This window comes from Argentina silus (genome assembly GCF_951799395.1).
Source record: "Argentina silus genome assembly, chromosome: 14".
NCBI classification, from domain to species: Eukaryota; Metazoa; Chordata; class Actinopteri; order Argentiniformes; family Argentinidae; genus Argentina; species Argentina silus.
Window position 1 is genome coordinate 12,225,241 of NC_139668.1, and position 21,602 is coordinate 12,246,842.

General features: G+C 43.9%; 1 protein-coding gene across 2 annotated transcripts in view; it reads left to right on the top strand.

The window, feature by feature from the left end:
* The window catches only part of col18a1b (collagen type XVIII alpha 1 chain b), a 38,889-nt gene that overhangs the window by 5,951 nt on the left and 11,336 nt on the right, over positions 1-21,602 (top strand). Inside the window, exons 1-14 of one of the 2 annotated variants that reach the window (XM_083684451.1) lie at positions 6,367-6,654; positions 14,911-15,452; positions 16,700-16,780; positions 16,955-17,014; positions 17,122-17,197; positions 18,328-18,384; positions 19,407-19,555; positions 19,708-19,725; positions 19,957-20,163; positions 20,282-20,308; positions 20,477-20,539; positions 20,881-20,964; positions 21,097-21,147; positions 21,531-21,602. The exon at positions 21,531-21,602 is cut by the window's right edge and continues 57 nt beyond it. In XM_083684451.1, the coding sequence (XP_083540577.1) occupies positions 6,441-6,654; positions 14,911-15,452; positions 16,700-16,780; positions 16,955-17,014; positions 17,122-17,197; positions 18,328-18,384; positions 19,407-19,555; positions 19,708-19,725; positions 19,957-20,163; positions 20,282-20,308; positions 20,477-20,539; positions 20,881-20,964; positions 21,097-21,147; positions 21,531-21,602 (1,701 nt within the window). In that variant the 5' untranslated portion in view covers positions 6,367-6,440. Of the gene's footprint in view, positions 1-6,366; positions 6,655-14,910; positions 15,453-16,699; positions 16,781-16,954; positions 17,015-17,121; positions 17,198-18,327; positions 18,385-19,406; positions 19,556-19,707; positions 19,726-19,956; positions 20,164-20,281; positions 20,309-20,476; positions 20,540-20,880; positions 20,965-21,096; positions 21,148-21,530 lie in introns of those variants that run through there. The other variant, XM_083684452.1, reaches the window with a different exon arrangement.

Genomic DNA, 21,602 nt, shown 5'->3' on the forward strand with positions numbered 1-21,602 from the left:
AGTGGTGACTAAAGTTAGCTGAAGTTAGCAGTGGCTATTTAAACAACTCTGAAGTTTCTCCTGGCCCATAGACTACTTTCAAGGTAAGGAACCATTTATAAGCAACCTATAAGCACTCTAAGTTGTACAATAGTGAACTACAGTATCTCTTTAACACCCCTTAATACAGCATTACACATTCAGAGTGAATCCGCACACCTTTATCTGCAATCAATTGAACTGGGTCTGTGTGACTGTGAATGTAGTGAATTTAAGTGTACAGTATCCAGGCTGCAGGCTAAGGGCCTTTCTACTGTGGAATGTGAACCCAGCATTGAGCCCCAGGTTTATGACCCCTTCCACTTGAGTTAAATGTCACATCTCCAGAGTCTCAAACTGAAAACATCAGTCTTTTACAGATGACATGAGCACTATAGCAATGGAGGAAACTCAGTCCTTCTAAGCTCCCAAGGGAATAAAAGTCGGCTATGCTAAATCATTCTGTATTGGTTTCATATGCAGGTACAGTAGATCAACGTGAATGGCTGCCTTGTACACTGACAACATGACCATTTTCTACTGTGCACATGGCCTGTTTTGTATTGTTTGATAAAGTGTGTATTGTTTGATAAAGTATGATAAAGACAAATAGTTCAGGATTATTTTTGGACTTAAGTTCGGTGGGAAAATGTATAACATTATATCAAGCTTATTCAATAATGGAACATTTCAACCTGCCACATTCACTGAAGTTGTAGTGGTGATGCATTGCTAATGATTGGCTGTTTTGGAGCAGGCAAGAAAGAGTTCTATGAACGTCATTCTATTCAGTTTTAGGCAGTTTTTTTATATTCAGTTATTCAAAAAATAATCAACTCGTGGCTCAGTATGACTGGGCAGCTTCATAACATGGTTCGATGTCCTACTCTGAGGTTAAGTACAGTATGACTTTCTTGTAGTCCTAAAAGGGCTTCTAGAGCGATTCCTATGAGTCATTCTGAGAGGCTTTATAACTACCGGCCCAGACAAGATTGGGCGTGCTCAGGGTGGTATGGCTGTTCTCCCAATTCTTTAAGTATTACAATTTAAAAGCTAGTACCTTAAGGTACAAGCAAATTACCAACAGATCTAAATCCCATTGTGTCATTTCTTTGTAACACGTTAAACAACCAAGCAATTGTGTTGGTGTATTACTCAAAGGTCTTCCTTTGTGAATCATGCATTGATACTTGGGTAGAAAAAAGCTAGTGTCTCTCTCAGTCTCACACCCTCTGCTCTGAAAATGCCCTGCCTCACTCCGTGCCAAAATCCCACTTCCAAATACCGCAGTTAGGTGGGGAGCGGTGAAGAGGGGGGTAAGTGTCATGGATGTTGATTTCTGCTATCTCTGCCAAGATGTCTTTGAAGTAGGGCCTGGACTTCGCTCTTCATCACCCTTTAAGAGGCCAATGTCTGCTGGAGAAAATGTCCTGAAAAATGTCCTTTTCAAATTCCTTCTTGATTGATTGATTGAATTTATTTGCAATGTACAGCCAGCACAAACGACACATAGCAGTACATCAAAAACTATTACTAGTCATAATGCCTTTCTTTCGTATACAGTTCACCTACTTAATGAAAAAAAAACATACAGAAATGCATATATTCCAATTGTGGGCTGTCAGCTTTTTTCCTTCTAGCTCAGTGCAGAAGCTCTACTAGACAGTAGATGGCACCATTTCATAGACATTCTCTCACTTCCTTTGCAACAGCCCAGGGCCGCAACAACATGACATGTAAAAATCATTGGGACATTGCCTCCTTGTAAGTAGAACACTGCAGTATGGTGCCCTCTGCACTGCTGCCCTCTGGTGGTTGTTGCATGCCAGCACTTCAACTGTTCCTCATAGCATATGAAAGATTATACACTCATTGTCTAAAAATAAGATGTTCCTATTGTATTGCTCTATCTTTCATAACGTGTGTGTGTGTGTGTGTGTGTGTGTGTGTGTGTGTGTGTGTGTGTGTGTGTGTGTGTGTGTGTGTGTGTGTGTGTGTGTGTGTGTGTGTGTGTGTGTGTGTGTGTGTGTGTGTGTGTGTGTCCGTGTGTGTGGGTGAGGCTGAGAGTTTTTTGTGTGAGAATTTTGGGTTTACACAGCTGTGTGGAATTAACAACGGTGTAGGGACTTGTCATGGTCTCACTCTAAATTTCCTCCAAACCTCCACTTGAGTTCTCATACCACTGGCTGGGGATAGTGTAAGTGTGTGCGTATGTACGTGCGTATGTACGTGTATGTATGCATTTTTAGGATGTGTTGAGAGTGTCATGTATGCAGGCAAAGGCCACCCGTGATTCACTGTATTTCATCTCGTCTGATGTTAGATGTAGACTACTCTGAGATCTGTATCTCATTTCTGCACCTGAGATCTCACTGTGACAAAGTTGTTTTTAACTTCACTTACAACTTGCCACAGTTTGGAGGGAGTTATTTAAATCTGTCACCAGCAGACAATCAGACAGTGATGGGAGGGAGGCCATTATCACATCACAACCATCGTATGACAGTAATTACCTCGAGACCACCCACTTTAGTTCAGCACACATGAAGAGGCTATGCATTGTCGCACATGACGTGCTGTCTCTGTCTCTCTTTCTCTCTCTTTCTCTTGCTCTCTCTCTCTTATATTTACACACACACACACACACACACACACACACACACACACACACACACACACACACACACACACACACACACAATGGAGATCAAAGCTTGACTCCCACTCCCGTTGCCCTCATGTTCGTTCCCCATGTAGACCCCCTGTTCCTCATGACAGACTAAGTGCCTGATCTCTGATGCCTGACCATAAGCTGGCCTGTCCCAGCCCCAGTCTGGGTCATCTCAGCTGTCCTTGTCACCTACGTAGAGTCATTGAGGCAGGACCACCCCATTGTCCCTCTGTTTAGGAATCAAATTTCTCTAGCATTTGTTGTCAAGGGATGTTGCACAGTTCACACATACTAAGAACACACAGACACGTTTGTCACCTTTCTCCCTTTACACTCACATGCATGAGTATGCACTCACTCATGCACACACACACACAAACACACACAAAAACACACCCACGCACAGACACAGCCCCACCCACAAATGTGTGGATATATTCAGGGATAGCTGTGGGGTCGGTCATGCGATCAGTGGCTTGCTTTATTGGCCCCTAAACACAGGTTACAGCCCCACTGAGAAAACAAGAATACACAGTATATAACCCTAACCCTAACCCATGTGTGTGTGTGTGTGTGTGTGGTTGTGTGTGCAATTCCCTTTACCCCAAGCCCCCCATTTTAGTGCAGGACATTTCAGCACTCCCCACCTATAGAGTACCTATGTACAGTATATGGTGTGTGTGTGTGTGTGTGTGTGTGTGTGTGTGTGTGTGTGTGTGTGTGTGTGTGTGTGTGTGTGTGCGCGCGCGCATATTCAGTCAAAGTTGAACCGGAATACCAGGTGGCTCTAGAATGCGCCTCCCATTAGCCCTTAGCCACTGAACCATGTTCCTCTGGTTTGTTGATTTACCCTGCTCATACCCCAGTCCAGGTCAGCATGGTTAACTACTAACATTGCTGAAATGTCTTTGAAACGTCACAGAAGAGTAGGAAGAGGAGGGAGTCGGAGGGCGACGTTTGGAATGTCTGTGGGCGGTTAGAAAAGGTTAATTTTTATACATTGCCTTTGAAAGCACAAACTCAAGGGAGTAGGTTTTGATGTGGGTTTTGTACAAATCAAAATCAGATGTATTTAAGGTCTGCCACTAAAGCACAACGTCTGCATACATTCTACTGTAATCCCTTATGTTATGTGGTCTATGTTGCATTTTCTTGAAGTATCTAGTCCATCAAGTCAATATACCAGAGTACACAAACCTCAGTATTACCTTTCTAGGTCTCAGCGTACAGCACTTGTTAGCACTTGTTTGAATGTAGAAGCAAAATGTAATGAAAGACCCAGCAGGCAGGCTGCTGGGCCTCATCCAGTCATTTTAGTGGTGTCTTAATAAGGAAGGTATTTACTAGCTCTGAGGGGATAAAGTTACCTGGGTGCCATGACAACTCCGACGGGAGAGGGCTGGGGGGAGTTGGGTTTGGGGGGTTTGAGTCTGGCAAAGCAAAGTCCAAGCCTCACTCCCATATTTGATATGTACTGTATGAATGAGGCAGGATTCTGTGAGCACCATTGTGAATGGTACAAGAAGCACAACGAGGGTTGCAAACGGAGGGAATATACCTGGTAAAAAATTATTGAAAAGATTTGGTTGATTTGAGCGATCTATCACATAAAACTCCAATGCATTTCTTCAGCAAAGATACTACCATGAGGTTTTTCTTGAGATACTTCGAGCAATTCCCACTTTGTAGAGCTCAGCCTATAAGAATTCGGAAATGCATGCCTACTCACAACCACGACCAATGTTCTATTACTTCATTTGAAATTAATCAAATCCACCAACTGTGCGGTTTGCAAGTACAATTCAGCTAACTGAGCCACTGGTAGCCACAGATCAGCCCAGTGTAAGACAAGTGTGTAACCTCTGGCATATTGAAACGTTGGTGTTTCCAAGAGTCCATCCGTCATGCAGCAGGGGTGTGGGGGGTCTGCATGGAGGAATGTGGAACAGCTGGATGGAGCAGGCAGGCAGGCGGGCAGGAGGATGGGGGCATCGGGGGCACCCTGCACTTAAACCAGGCTGTGGGAACACTGAGCTCGGTAATTAGGAAGTTTTCTGCGATTAGGCAATACGTCCGTCCCGAGGGGACGAGGCCTTGAGACATCTATCCAATCAGTTACGCTCCCGCTCTCGCTCCGCTCTCAGCTGCTCGCATTCGTTCAACCCTGGCTCTGTCTCGTTCGCTCGCTCGTGACTTCCTCTGTCTTTTTCACTTGCTCCCTCCCTCTCTCAACTTCTTCTTTCTTTCACCCCTCCCTCTGTCATTTGTCCATGCACTAAATCATTGGCTCACTCGCTCACTTGCTCACTCCCTCACATGCTCAATCACTCACTCCCTCACTCCCTCCCTCACTCCCTCCCTCACTCACTCCCTCCCTCCCTCACTCCCTCCCTCACTCCCTCACTCCCTCACTCACTCCCTCACTCCCTCCCTCACTCCCTCACTCACTCCCTCACTTGCTCACTCCCTCACTTGCTCACTCCCTCACATGCTCAATCACTCACTCCCTCACTCCCTCACTCCCTTGACTCTCTCTCACTTTTCTCACTCACTTTTCTCTCTTCTCTCTTCTCTCTTCTCTCTTTCCCTCATGCCTCTTGGTTCCTCAATGAAATGCTTATGATGTGTTGGTCCTCTTCATGAATGTTTTCAGCACACATCTAACATAGAGGTGAGAAACCATTTATTTGAATAAATAAATTAAAGAAGAGAAGTCAAAATTTGTGAGGTGGATGAGGAGAATGATCAATCTCGATAGATACTTGTTCATCACTTTTCTGGGAGTGCTGAGTAATATTCAAACCCCATATATGGGTCTCCCTCCCTCCGTCCATCCCCTCTTTTTCCAGCCCCCGTCTTCTCCGTCCACATCAATCTGGCATTTGTCAAGTCCTCCATTTTGTGTTTTGGGGTGGACCCAAATTTCCTAAATTCCCAATTTCATCCTCCTGCTCTGCTTGAACTTGTGTCAGTCAAGTGGAATTGAGCTTCATATTTTTCCATACCAACTGGCTTCTTAATGCTAGTGAGCTTTATTGAAAAAAGTTCCCATTGGCAGTGCATGTACCTGCATGAGTCTATTGGCTCAATGCCCTTTCTCAGCTGAGGTCTAATGAGTGTTTCAAACTCACTTTTAGAGGCCTACTGAAGACTAATTCGCTAAATGTATAATAGTTCATTCAACACAACACCAACTGACTAGACATTGACTAATTACAACTTTACCTGTGGATTCTTGTTTTGAAAACATTAAACTGTTTCATTAAATATCACACTGTCAGCAGAGAATTTATTGTAGCTGTGTGTGAGCATGTATGTGTGCGTGTGCGTGTGCGTGTGTGTGTTTGTGTGTCTGAGGGGGACCCACTCCTCATGCCAGCGACCTAAAGAAGGGAGGAGTCACAGTATGTGAGGGACAGATGCAGATTAACCAATGAAGCCCCTCCCCAGTCCCGAGTACAGCAGCCCCACCTCCTCATGAGAGTAAGTGTGTGTTTGTGGATGCGTGTGTGGGGGTTCTGCAGTGGGCCAGTGGAGAGAGACGAAAAGTTTTGTTAGAGGGAGGGTCAGTATGTGTGCTAGCTGCATACCTCATGGACAGAGTGGACTTAACTGATTGTTGACTTACAGCTAGCAGGTGAAGTGGAACAGTTTGTACATAGAGTGCCAAGTTTGTTGGAGAGCCTTTGTTAGCTGTTAGCTGTGCTCTCAAGACAGAAGGTGCTTGATGACTGTAAGTTGAGCTTGTAGAATGTCTAAGATCCAGTTCTGGTTGGGTCTTCTCCTGGCTCTCTTTGTGGGTCACCTGGATGCTTGGTTCTGGAAGAAGGAGCCTGAACCTACGCAAGCCCCAACTGAGGCTCCATTCGTGGGCCAGACAGGGTCTGAAGGAGTACAGCCAAATACAGAAAAAGAGAACCTGGCCGGGGTGGGAGCAGAAATCATCAGCGTGGCCAGCGGAATCCGTAAGTTTATGCAGACATGGGACGAGAACCCAACCACTTGGACAGACGGAGGACTAGGAGACAGGGTGGCGAGCCCAACCGCGCCGCCAGGGAGGGATCAGACGGGTAATACTGGCAGGTCACAGGGGGAGGGGGTGAAGGCTGGGTCTGGGGCAGGATCTGTGTCAGGGTCCGGTTCAGGATCAGGGTCTGAGTCGGGTTTAGAGTCTGGAAAAAGTTCAGGGTTGGTTTTAGCATCAGGTTCGGGGTCAGAGATCATCGTAGAAACGGAAGGGGAACATACAGTTCTTTCCACCAACTTAACATGGGTCGTAAGTGGAGACCTGATATGGGAAGAGGGGAGAAAACAGGACGCAATAATGACAGATGACAATGGAACCACTAATGGGGTTGAAATGGGTCTCCTGGATTCCACACTAACCCCAGTGAACCGCTCACTCTGTCTCCCCATGCCTTCTGATTGGCCCATCTGCTCTGCCAGGGGGGTGAAGTCCTTCACACTGCCCAATTTCTTTAATCACACATCCGTGGAGGAGGTAGAGGCAGTCTTGCGAGAGTGGGCATGGTTGGCGAGGGCGGGGTGCCACCACGGGGCCGAGTGGTTTCTTTGCCTCCTCCTGGTGCCCAGGTGCCCCCGACCTGGTAACAAAATGCCCACCCAGGTACTGCCATGCCGTAGTTTTTGCCATGTCCTGCAAGACAGCTGCTGGGCGGCCCTGGATGACGGGCAGCTTCCTGTACCATGTCATATCCTGCCTGAGAAGGTGCAAGGGCGGAGGTGTCCATCGTGCGTGTCAGTTAGTAATCGGAAAGGTAAACAAGGCGGATAAGAATGTATCCGTTTGGAGATACATTTTGAATCCGCCTCCATGAGTCTCTCTCTGGTCAGTTGAGTGTGTGTGTGTGTGTGTGTGTGTCTGTGTGTTCAGTATGCATGAGTGTGGATGTGTGCCCGCGTGCGTGTTGTATGTAGTTATAATACACCTTTCTGGATCAGCAAGGACATGTGTTGTCACAATACCCTCACTTTCTTGACCAATCAGGTTGGAGCCAACGCAAATGCTTGGCGGCAGTTGTGTGCTTTAAGTGTTGGGCTGTGGACATTTGCTCCTTGTATTTTGGGTCACTCATGCTCCACTGCATGTGCTCACAAAAGTGGCTTAAATGCAAGCAAGCATGACCCGCATTATAGATCACTTAACCGTGACTGTTTGCATGCTGTTTGTCAATATTAATGTCTGTTGCATAGAGTGAAGACCACTCATGAAGTGTAGTAATTTAGATGACACTTATCTCTCAGTTTACATTGGTTGTTTATCATTAAAACACTGTATGACTTTGCCAGTGCCGTATTTAACATGAAACATCAAAATCATTTAAATCTTATATGATACTGAATGAATCAGTAATATTTTGTTATCCAACATGGATATATGCAGCTAGCAGGCATTTGTTTCAGAGAATTCAGATATGCTGTATTCTTAAATTCAACATATGGTTAACATGGTGCAATGGAGAAAGCATATGGAAAATGTACAATGTTTAGAATCAGTTCCCTCGGGTGAAGTGTTAGTCATAAAGAGACAGGAAACATCCTCTAAGCTTTAGGTTAGCTCAGACATGTCCATTAATCCTGCTTTAATCCTGTTAAATAGTTTGAGTGTAAAGTCATAGCACACACAATTTATCAAGCCACATTTTTTATCTGTAGTGAGATTTGTTTATGTGTCATCTTTGAAGGATGTTATGTAATGTCTTAATTGTATTTTCCATGAGGTATTACTTTGACCAAATAGGGTTCTTGTTTGGATAACCTTTCAACTTCTATGTAAACCATAGCTCTGAAGTCTGAATTTTGGAAGGTTCATTTTAAAGAAATGTACAGCAGTGAACTTAATGTATGACACATGTTTTCTTTAAGCCAAAATATATAGAGTGGCTCAAAGTGGGTAGTGGCGAAAAAAAAACCCTTAGAGTAGACACTAGTTTCCTTTCCTTCAGCCATTTTGAGGAGCAGCAGCAGCCATACCTTGGTTCAAATATTATTTTACATTGTTTCAAATACTTACTGTATGGGCGCTTGATTGAGTTTGTTTGGCATAATGGAACCAATGGAATAGTCCCAAAAGTCCAAACCCTGCCTATTTGGAACTCCAGGCAGGCTCAAGCAAATGCTCATAGTATTTGAGAGTATTTGGGGTACTTTTTGTCTGTCATCGGTTTGTGTTTTATTTGACAAGCCCTAGCGAAATCACTTCACCACGTGTTCATTTGTGATTTATCTTGTGCTGTGCTTGGCAAGCAAGGCTATGGAACATCACTGTGCTTGTCAGCATATTTTCTTTGGGCGGATTCCTAGACATATACATAGGCATTTACACTGACACACACACGTACACGTACATGTACATGTATGAGTGCACACGTACACACACACACACACACACACACACACACACACACACACACACACACACACACACACACACACGTGAGCGCACAAAGTAAGCCACTATACCTTTAGAATACTATCTTGTTTTTCTTCAGCTCACCTGGTGTAATTTGAGATTGGAGTCAGTATGGAACCTCCCTGCTTTGTTAGGGAGTTAACATTTGTCTTCTTCTTCTTGTGTGGCCGCTCCTCTTTGCTCTTCTAGTGCAGTGTAATTTGTCTTATTGAAAACTACCATCATGAGAGTTGATCATGATCTGACCAAAGAGGGTAGCAATCTTGTCTATGTAAATCTTGTTGTCTTGAAGGAATTCAAACCCCACAATCTGTCCCCCTTAACCCCAATGGAATATAATGCTGAGTGGGTAACAACCAATTCATCCCTATCCAGATACTATGTAAGCCTCCTCTTTGCCCAATGTGTCCCGTGCCTATTGTATTATCAATGTGGGCCTCAATCATGGTCAATGATCTGCAGGATTGGAATTTGTGGGTCTGGAAAGAGTGGAGGCTGCCTTCTCAGCATGCTACTGCACTGTGAACAATAGGGCCATCTGATCCAGTTGTGGACAGTACAGGCAAGTGTGGCCGGGGGTGGGAGGATAGTCAACGCAGAGGAAGAGTGTGGTGATTGTGCCCTCTGTTTGGGAGTAAGGAAGAGGGTGTCATTCCGTGCAGTCATACAACAAGGATCCCTCTGATTCTAACCAGACATGGTGGCACAGAATCTCTAGCAGGGGTCAGAGGGCACACCCACCCTTTCACAAAACGGTTTGCAGAGATGGAGGCCATTAGTGGGTGGATGAGTGGCAATTGCATGTACAATTGTCCGTGTGAAGAAGAGCAAAGAGAGAGAGAGAAAAAGGGTAAAATGAGAGAGAGTCTTTTGTGTAAAGGGGAATTACCCATTCTTGTATTAGAGGTTCATGTTCATTGGAAGAGCAATGGGTGGCATTGATTTCCTGATTCTGGACATGAATTTGGTCTTGAGTATATGTACAATTAAAAGATCAGTTAAGTGAACCAAGGTGTAATATCAAGTGAGTGAGAATTGTTTCACCCCCACCAGGAAATATACAATGTTGGTTTATAGTGATGTCATCTTAGCTGAGTGAACTGCTTTCTTTTCCTGATCCACCATCAGTCATCTTTAATTGACCATGATCTCAGCTTTGCCAAACATGGATCAAGGGCTGACTTGGGAACAGGCCAGAGATGTCACAGCTGTGTCGCCTCTGTCTCTAGTGTTAACTGATGGGCTTTGAGTTCTGGCTCTGCTACCACCCATTCAGTAGCTCTAGATCAGTCCCATGGGATGTGTCACAGCTGGGTGGAGATGGAATTAAGGGACACTAGGCCATGGGCATGTCTCTGGTAGGGTCGATGTTTCAAAAGAGTCTGGTTTCAGTTCTCTTTTGATGAACATTTACCAGTGGTAGGGGGCATTGCAAATGGTAGGGGGTGACCACTAACCAGCAGGGATGTTCACTATGGTTACATTGTTTACCAAAACAATCGATTGGTATGATATGATATCTACAATTGATAGTTAAATTGCAACTGAAGTACTCTATGCTCTTACTGTATGTGCTTGCTGTAGGTTTTGGAACTATTTTCTTTGAGCTTTGAACAGTGCTGAACATAGGGATTTGTACAAACAATTATTTGTGTTCGGCCTCTGGCTTTTTTGGCCTCCTTGCTGTGCATCATTTAAGAATGAAAATAGTCTGCTGTTGCTGTTTGCAGAACGTTGGAGGGCTTACTCATTTACCAAACAAGGAGTTGTTAAAGTTTTCTAATGCAGAAAACCGTAAGATCTCCTCAGGAACGGTTAGGCAATGAACTCTTTATGAATGAGGTAGTCTGCTATAAACATGCTGATTGCTAGCTTCTGCCATACCTTTGTTTATTAGGACAGAATGGAAGTCAGACTTGAGCTGACATGATGGTTGAGGTTGAATGAGTAAATGTTTGGGTTAATGGGGAATTTCAGATAAGCCCTCCTGCAAAAAGGGAACTTTTTACAACAAATCAAAGAGAGCTGAGATGAAGTCATTTTCTGCTCTGATTTCCTTAGAGGCTGTTTGAGTGAAATGTCCGGTTTGAGCATTGAGGTAAATCTAATTTAATCTAGTTTCTAATTCAGTCTAGACCAGTACAGTACTTAGCATAGTTTACTGTATTCCCACATGGTCCACTTTCCCATGGTCCACTTTCCCTTTTCCAAACACTTTGTATTTCTTTTTTCTGGACTTAATTGGACCATTTTTCAATTGGACCGAAATTCAAATATTGTGTTAATTAGTTCCCTACTTGGTAAACGTTCAATGAAATGTTCCTGACTAGATTTCAGCACTAACTTCATGTATCCTTAGCCTTATTTACAAAATAAGTTAGGAAGTTGTTCTGAAGTTGTTGTTTCACTTGATATGGCAAGTGAGACAGGGAATTGGGATGGACATCTGCAGCAATCCTGTCCTGTTTGTCGGAATGCCTGGAACACAGCGAGGTCAGTGATAGCCATGGAACGTTGCTGATTGTTGCCAGGGTTTGTGAAGGATCTGACTAGCGTGGAGACAGGGAATGGTGTCAGACTGGAGAGAAGCAGGGGCAAGCTGCCATCCATCTGGAGAAATGTGATCCTGGTTGTGTTCTCCCGGTTCCCACGTTCTCATTCAGCACGCCATCAGCTAGTTATCTTCCTGGGAAAACCCCCTACAGCAGTGTTCTGCAGTCCTGGTCTTGGGGACCCACTGCATGTACTGGCTTTTGTTCTGGGCTGGAAGTCCACTGGGCGGGAACAAAAGCCTGCACACCCAGTGGCTCCCAGTACTGTACTGGGCTGGAACAAAAGCCTGCACACACAGTCGGCACGATTGAAGAACGCCTCATAGAGAGGGACCATTGTAGAATATCATGCCATAGACACTCAGAAACGGAGGCACAAAGGGCGGATGACACACCCGTTCAAATGTCAAAGGTTCATGTCATTCCCGCTTATGATCACATGGACAGGACACGAGTCGAGGAGGGAATACACTCAAGATGAACACATATTGCACTCATATTTCACTCAAATGAGATGTTGGGTTGCTTGTCTGGTTGTAGTCTGTAGCCTATTTATGGCTTTTGCAACTGTATCTGCCCCTTCTTTTTTTTTCTAAATGCTTTGTTCACTACTTCACTTGATAAGCAACCCGTTTCTACAAAAATCATTCGTTGCAGTGGCATACATGTAATTAGAACCAAAGTCTGTGTCTTTTGCTCATTATACTGCCTTTCCCCTGCCTGGTGCCATCTGGTGCTCCATCTAATTCCAAAAATATATTTCCTTCCTTCTGCCCATTTCACTCTCCCTCACAGATTTGATAGGACAGGATAGGTGAAAACAATATGGCAAAAACTATGGTGACCTACCCAATCATCTCACTTGGAGTGAACGAGGGCAAAAACATAGTGGAATGAAACACAGCCGGTTGCTGTTAGCCCACAGATGGGACTTCCCTGTCGCCCTGTCAGATTATCCAATAGCAGGTGCATCCGATAAATCCTCCCCCCCCCCCTCTGCCCACTCCCTCCCAGTTAATTGGCTGAAATCCCACAGGATCTAATACTAAACTGTGATTAATAGATTTTGATAAAATAACAATTCGACTTCATGCCCTGCTTGGCCATACTGTGTGGGAGTGTAGACTCTTAAAGGTGCAATCTGTAATTCAAACAACAACAAAGCGGGCTCCCCGAAACTTTTTTGTTAAACAGCTGAGGAATGGGGCTGGAGAAATGTAACCACTCTCAATTTCATAGAAAGAGTTATGGATGCAAGGGCTGACCATCCCTGAGATCAATGTGTAACTATGTGTTGAAATTATGTACATTATACTGTGTTTGTGGGTTCTGATGCGGTAAGACAGTTGAACTAAGCTCATGAGGCATTTATAAGCTATAAAGGGGTCAGAGGGCACACCCAATATTCTTCAAGAATCAATGGCTATAGTATATCATTCATTTAATAGTCCAACTGATATAGTCCATTGACATCCCCCAGAGTCTGATACAGGGTGCTTTTGGCCATTTTAGAATACACTTCCAATTACTCCTATGGCTGTTGAGTAATCTTCTAATGCTCAGAGTTTACATTAAGAGGGTAAAGAAATCCCTATTCTTTCCGGTCTGTGTGAACTTTGTGTTTATAGTTTTGGCTTTCCAATAAACATGTAACTTTTAAAGCCAAAGTCATGAATTTGCAGTGCCACTAGAGGATATTCTATGTCTGTCGTGCAAGTTTTTTGCTCCCTAGAGGTGTTATTTCATGTGAATTTAATGGTCAGTCTCATATCTACTGACCATTTACTTTAGGCTATTTCAGTCTATGAGAACTGGATTATTATCAGATTTTCCATGGACATTCCAAGATCATTTGACACAGTTCTCCCCAACGTATTGCTGTACAGCAGTGCATTTAAAATATTTGCTGCAGTACTGTCAAAACAATTGCAGATGTTATTAACCGTTCTCCTGTAAACATCACCCCCTCTTATTATAGTGTATTGTGATCCGCAATGTTATATGTTCACATGCCTAGTGTGGAGGAAAACATAAGGTCTTGAGGCAATCGGATGAAAAACACAATATTTGTGATTCAGGAAAAGTTGTAATTCGGTCAGATTTGACCCGAACACTAGAGGAAGGTTATTCCACTCTCGGGGTCATATTTCAGCGATGTATTTCGGTGTTTGAGTTCTTGTAATAGATTTATTTGCTTGGTCTGACATGGCACTGTAACTTCACCCTGCAAGAATGGAATTGTTTTTGTTTTTCAGTACGCACACTGTAGCCTATTAATGTACGTATCTACTGTATCACCTGTGTTAACTGTCCAGTAGGCTGTGTAGATCAGTTGAGAAATTTGAATTTCAGATACTGTAAAATGTCAAAAAAACAGGGGAGTGAATACTTTTCCAAGCCACTGTAGTCATTTATCGACCAAATGGGTCTATAAAAATGTCTACCCACCCCCTGGATGATATTAAAACATGAATAAACCTATATGGTTGAAATACTTTATGCAGTAAGTGAAGTGAGTGATTATTTAGGCACTATTGTCTGTCCCCTAAACAGCATTCCCAGTGCACCCATATAAATTGCTATGAATATAAGGCGCTTAAAATATGCCGCACAATTGTACCAAGTGTGTCCCTGTCTACCCAACCCAGAACACACACTTGATTATTCATTATTAGGCATATGCTTCTTTTTTTTATTGTTCCAGGCTTAATATTTAACTCTGTTTCTGTAGCACCTATCGCAGCATCTGAGTGAGTATGTTTGTTTTTTCCACTGTGTATGGCCTGTCCCTGAGGCACTCCTAGCTGAGTTGTGTGGGGAAGCACACTAATTGAGAAGGCTTTCTAACTTGCTGCTGCACCGTGCCCTTTGGGCTCATGTGATGTGAATACAATGTCTGGTTGGTTTCTCTCTATGCCCTCTATAAATGACTCGGGATTAGTTTGGCTGTTTAGGGCATGAGAGGTAAAGATGCATACCTTCATCCCTTGTTCTGGCCCCAGTGGGGCCTTACATTTTCAACAGATGGGTGGGTATTGCCAAATTGAACTGCCACTAAGTTATTTGAATTCTGTGGTTACTGCCTCCAAAATCAAAGGTGGAAAAGATCAAAGTTAAAAGCTGATTACAGAGTCAGTGGTTAAGGGCATAGAGAGTAAACCGGGGCTTAGTGACGCAATATGGTAGGAACAGACTTCCTGTGTGAGTCCTGACTTCCTGTTTCCTTCCCTCTGCAGAGGAGAGCGGTGTGTCTCTGCTCCAGCTCATCGGAGACCCGCCCCCTGATGAGATCACCAGGATCTATGGCCCCAATGGAAACCCTGCCTACGTCCTAGGGCTGGAGGCCGCGGCAGGCCAGCCAGCCCTGGCCCACCTCCCCAACCCGTTCTACCGCCACTTCTCCCTGGTCTTCCACATCAAGCCCTCCTCCACCAGGCCCGCCATCCTCTTCTCCATCACCGACGCCTCCCAGACGTTCATGTACGTGGGCGTCAAGCTGAGCGCTCTGGTTAACGGGAGGCAGAGGCTGCTGTTCTACTACACCGAGCCTGACTCAGAGGCCTCATACGAGGCTGCCAGCTTCAACTTGCCCCCCCTGGTGAACAAATGGACGCGGTTCTCGCTGTCCATATCAGAGGACCTGGTGACGTTCTACGTGGGGTGCGATTCCGAGCCGCAGGTGGTGAAGTTTGAGCGCTCGCCAGATGACATGGAGCTGGACACAGGGGCGGGCATCTTTGTGGGTCAAGCCGGAGGAGCAGACCCTGACAGATTTCAGGTACAATCGATAAACACATAAATGAATACACCTCTTAAAGCTGCCCACAGTCATCTCTTATATTTTTATTAACTTAAAGCCAGGAAAGGCTTTGATGACTTATCATATCAGAACATGACATTATTATACACCACAACATGTCAATGTCAATAACAAATGTGCCACAAAATGAAAATACATTCAAAATACAAGTTAAGCAAAACATTCTGACCGGTCACACTCTCCTCATAATAGACAGTTGTGCAGTAACAACTGAGAGGGAACCAGATCCCTCCTAGTTGGGAGAATAAGGTCAGAACAGTAGACTGTTTCTGCAAAGGGTTAAAAACATAGCAAGTGTGTCAGTGCGGAAACATAAACCTTCACTTCGGGGGTAAATGCCTCTAGGAAAGCTCCCTCAGGATCTCTCAGGTATGTTTTCACATCAGTGATAAAGGGCAACTGACATAGCTCTCCCCCTCCTAAATCTATTAGCTGACCTGTGTGGCCTTTCAACTCCTGAGCACAATCAGTGACCCGCCTGACCACATGTGATGTCCACATGGGCCTTGACCCAGAGCGAAATCAGAGAAAAAGAGAAAAAGATATGCCGATTTATGTCATATTATATTTATATCATATTTAGTCTACTATAGGCCTACTTATGTATATTCAATTATACATATTGGATTATACACATTCCACTATTTTCTTCTCTCATATTCTATTCTATTCTGTTACCTTGTCTGTATAGTAACTCTGTTACTCTTATCATTGTCATATGATTTAGTCCAAGTCTTTTATTAAATATTCTACCACCACAGGCAGTAGGTTTGATATAATGTTTAACCTATGGTTGCACATTAGGACCTGACATGCCTCATAAAACTCACACAGCCCCCAATAGCCATATTCTTTTCTCTTGAATAACGATCATCATCATCAATGCCATTCTTTCCCATCCGTTTGAGAGCTAAACATTTGTATACAGCATGTCTCCTATTGTGTACAACTGTAGTTGTATATAAACAAGTGGGATAAACACAAGCTGTGGATATATAGTCAACAAAGCCTCTGACAAACTTAGATTTGGTTATTAAGTGAACTAGCGCACAAAAAACAAATAATGTAACTGCAGCCTGTGTGTGTGTGTGTGTGTGTGTGTGTGTGTGTGTGTGTGTGTGTGTGTGTGTGTGTGTGTGTGTGTGTGTGTGTGTGTGTGTGTGTGTGTGTGTGCCTGTGTGCCTGTGTGTGCGTGTGTTCTGCAGGGAGCGATTGCTGAGCTGAATGTGGTGGGAAACCCTCAAGCTGCCGAGCGACTCTGCGCGGATGAAGATGACTCAGATGCTGTGAGTGTTTTGGGCTTTACATAGTTCTTAACAAATCTTGTGTAGCTAATGACATGAAACCAGACAAAGTTAGGTATGTATGTGTCTCACCTCCACAGGAGTACCAAAAACTACAAAATAAAAGATTCATTAAATGCCTTTCTCTCTCTCTCTCTCTCTCTCTCTCTCTCTCAGGCCTCTGGCGACTTTGGCAGTGGAACTGAGGACAGTAGACAGACAGATCAAACTGTGAAGGTACCCCCTTTATCATGTAGCGCTCTATTAGTCTCTTGTACTATTGCTCCTCATTCAGTGTTTGACAGTAATATGAGCCTGCCTATCTTACCTCACTCTCATGACAGACCACCCCTCCATCATTACAACCAGTGCCAGAGCCCCCTGTAATATGGTCACAGGACACCAAGATCACAGAGACAGGTGAGTGGGCTTGGCCGAGCAATGATGACATCACTTATCATTTAGAGCAAGATAGCTCAGCTCAGCTCACACGCTCAGTCCATTTTCATGCTCACAAGATCAACATATTTTTCCACTGCATATTACTGACCAATAAATTGTAATGGAGGTAGTGCCAACAAAAGCTGTTGTTGGAATAACTGTGAAACAATCTGTCATAGAAATATGCACATATCTCTTGTCTGGACTTGCCTGGAGCCCTGTCAGGAGGTTTTAACAGTATGCTGGTATGATATGCTGCACACTTGCTCCCTCTAGTGGAGAAAGATCACTACAGTTCCTTCTGTCAACAAGAAATGACAATTACCTTTACAAGACATATTCAGCAACTCTTGAAGGCAAAATTAAGTTCATGAAAGAGTGCTTGTTTATTTCCAAACACAATTAAATCTCTAATTTGAGTGCTTACAGAAAACTACATTTTGAATACACCTCTCTGCTTTTAAAGTGATAATATGGAACTTTCCACCAATGGGAGAGCTCTTGAGCTAGATGGGTCCCCTAATTTGTCCCATGAGAAACAGCTTATTTTGCAAAAGTTTGTTAGCCGTAAACTAAGGACTGTGTGGTCTAATGTGGTCTAAATGTAAGAACCCTGGTGGAGGCTTTAGTAAGAAAGTGTTTGTTTTTTTTACAATAAAGATTCAGTTTATTCAAACTTTCCTTTTGAAAAAACCTCACTACAGGCTTGGGGTATATGATGTAATCAGTGCACAAAGTGATCTGAAACACGATTCATGAACTAACATATCCTCATAGAAAATAACGGGCAAAAACAACCTAAAAAGCCCTAACAATGATGTTTCGTTTACCACCTTTACTTGTGACTACGTTTTGATCCGAGGTGGATCTTCATCAGGTCAAACGGTGTGCAGGCTTTTTTGTTCTTTTCATGTGTAACCATTTGCCCAGCACCTGCCCAAAGGGATATGCATATGACAACTGTACTTGAACTTCGATTAACTTCATTCATTGAGTGAATTGAAATTCAATTTGACCCCCCAACCATGATTCACAAGTCTGCATACAGTACATTAGCTCAGTTCCCTCCCAAAGGGCTGCAGGTAAATATTTGTTTGTGTTGACTCCAGCTGACAGGTATCATAAACCCTCAGTTGATTCCAGACCTGGGTCACCAGATCGACAAGGTGGGTGACTGGGAACTCAGGATTGTCTGCCCTCTGACCACACACACACACACACACACACACACACACACACACACACACACACTATGATATTAATTTCATGCTGAAAGAGATTGTGTGTCTCTCATCATGCCAAGCATAGCATGTTCCCTTGGCATGTGACAGCCTGTGGTCAGGCTTGGTCGTTGTCATTGTGCCCTATGTTTTTCTCTTTACTGGGGAGTTTCCTTGGATTGCCTTTTGGGGGTCTATACTGTAGTTCAGTGTTAGTACATATTGTTTGGATTGTATTTATTGTTTATATTGTTTGTATTCTTCTTGTAAAGCACTTTGGGACAATTTACTTTGAGAAAAGCGCTAGACAAATAAATGTGATTTACTGCTCATTAAAGGGGTAATCTGGGCTTCAAACAAGAACAAAGCAGTCCACCAGCCACTTCTTTTTGGTAAACAGCTATGGGATGGGGCTGGAGACATGTTACCACTCTCAAGACGAAGCCATGGGTGCAAGGACTGATCATCCATGAGATGAACATTTTAGTTTTAACCATGTTTTGAGCTATAAAGTGTCTGTTTACAATTACATTGTTTAGAAAAGATGTACTGTACAAGTAAAACAATTTTATTTTTGGGGTTCTGATGGGCTAAAACAGAGACTAACTAATCTCATAACCGGTTATGAGTTATATTCTTCAACAATCAATAGCTATATATAGCAAATAGCTATATAGCTAATTCAGAAGTCCAAGCATGGATGTACCAATCACAGATTCCCTTTAAGGGGAGCTAACTGAGAGGGGGCAATGCTGATAAGACGGAACATTGTGAATGATGATACAGCAGAGAGGATCTGATGATCTTATGTGATGATGGTGGTGGTTACGATGATGATGCTTCTGTGGAGGGCAATGGTGATGATGACTTCTGCTGCTTCTATGGGAGATGATGGCAATTATGATGGTGATGATGATGTTGCTGCCATACTACTGATGTTGGTTATAATATCCCTCTCTATGTCTCAGGCCCTACAGGTAGGAAAGGTGACAAGGGGGACAGAGGGGAGAAGGGCAGCATAGGGGACAGTGGTCCTGCGGGGCCAAAGGGGGACTCGGGGTCCAGCTCCAGTTCTGCCTCAGGTTCCTCATCACAAGCTGGAAATCGGGGAGATAAGGTATGTAGATGCAGTGCCCACATATGTCCAACAATATCTGATTTTGGGGATCCTGTTTAGCTCACTAGCCATCCAAGTGGCCATTTGTTCTGGAATGCTGCTCTTAATGCTTCCAATACCATAATTTGTCTTTGTCTTATTTTTTATTTCAGGGAGACAAAGGCCTGAAGGTATGTTTTGAACATTTTTGGCGTTTGATTATTACCTTAAGATCAGTTTCTTCCCTCAAAATGCTCAATTCTGCGTTTGTTGGTATCGATTGGTATCGATCAGTACCTTTTCTACACGTTTGTTATATTTGCCTATTTTCCTTCATCTGTCATCTACTGGATATTCCTGTAAATGGGATTTTAGAATTGCATTCATGAATAGACAAACAGTTTTGTTTTCCCTCCCCATAGGGAAGTTCTGGGTTCGGCTACCCTGGCAATAAGGGGGACCGTGGCGTCCCTGGTCCCCCTGGCCCCCCTGGCCCTCAAGGGCCTGCTGCTCAGGTCGTCCGGCTAGGGGATGGCTCAGTGGTGCAGCAGATGGCTGGGCCTCTGGGACCTATGGGACCACCAGGGGCTGAAGGACCAGCAGGACCCGAAGGGCCAGAGGGAGAAGCAGTGAGTACATTGGGCTGGACAGATCATCTTTCTCTGTCTTTTTGCTCACAGTACATCCTGATTATCTTTCTGTAACAGTTCTATATGCTTTGATGTTGACAACTATTTCATTCCCCAGGGTGATCCAGGAGAAGATGGCAAAACAGTAAGTTTCATGATGTTTTGAAAAATCTATTGTGTGAGGAGATCTACAGTGATGTATACGCACTGGTAGGCAAGTGTCAGCCATCGCCACTGATTGGCAGTAATAATGGATAGTAGTGGATAGTGTATGGCTATAAGCTGTGTTCCTCTTTCTTGCTCTCCTTCTCAGGGGCCCACTGGACCTAGAGGTTTCCCTGGAACATCAGGAGGCTCTGGAAGCAAAGGACAAAAGGTACAGAGATCTCCTGATATGGATAGGCTCTAGATTGACAAACATATAGATTGACAAACAGATGGATGGATGGATGGATGGATGGATGGATGGATGGATGGATGGATGGATGGAGAATAACTTCAGGATGGATGAATGGATGGATATGATGTGATCATGAAGAACAATGCAGTCACAGCTTCATGTTAAAAAATACAACATTTTCTGGTTGGCGAGTCCATTCACATCAATGCTCATCGAATAAAGAGGATGAGGTCAGAATGCCATTTAGTTGCAGTATGAGTACAAACCAATGTCCAAAGGTTAATTGGTGCATGTTTTTTTACCTTTGACTTTTTCAGGGGGACCGTGGAGAGGGGAATTCAGGCCCCCGGGGACTCCCAGGCCCACCTGGACCTCCAGGACCAGTGACAGGTGACCGTTCGGTGAGTCCACCTCTAGTGAAGTACTAGTCCATTATTATTTTGTTTTCTTAGATTGTGCTTCGATAGACTTTTGGTTGATTTACCATCCATAAAGAGTGTAACATCTAATTTGAATGTGTTCCTCTATCTTAGACCTTTTTCGACATGGAAGGCTCAGGCTATCCAGATGTGGACAGATTGCGGGTATGTCAAAGCTGATACCTACATTGATGTGTCAAAGTGACAAGTTTTTGACTTTTACTGACTTGATTATGTTTTAAGATAAGGTAAACTTAGCTGTGCCTGAAGGGACATTTGTCTTGGACATCAAGTGTGTTTTGAGTGTTACGAGATTTTAATTCAGGTAAACTCGTCAAGTGATTTATTTGTCTATTTGTTTATTTGTCACCTATTTGTGACTGTCTCACGATGCACTGAGTGGCGCTCACTCCTTCTCTTTCCTCCTCCTCTCTACTCAACCTTTCTTCTCTGTCCCCATTGAAAACAATTCTTTACACACTGTAGAAACCAACGTATTGAATATGTTGTGAAACTTGCAAAAGACTATTCTTTGCGTATCTCTCCAGGGTCTTCGTGGTCTACCAGGCCCTCCTGGCCCCCCAGGTCCACCTGGCACCTCTGTTGCTGTCGGACCCCAC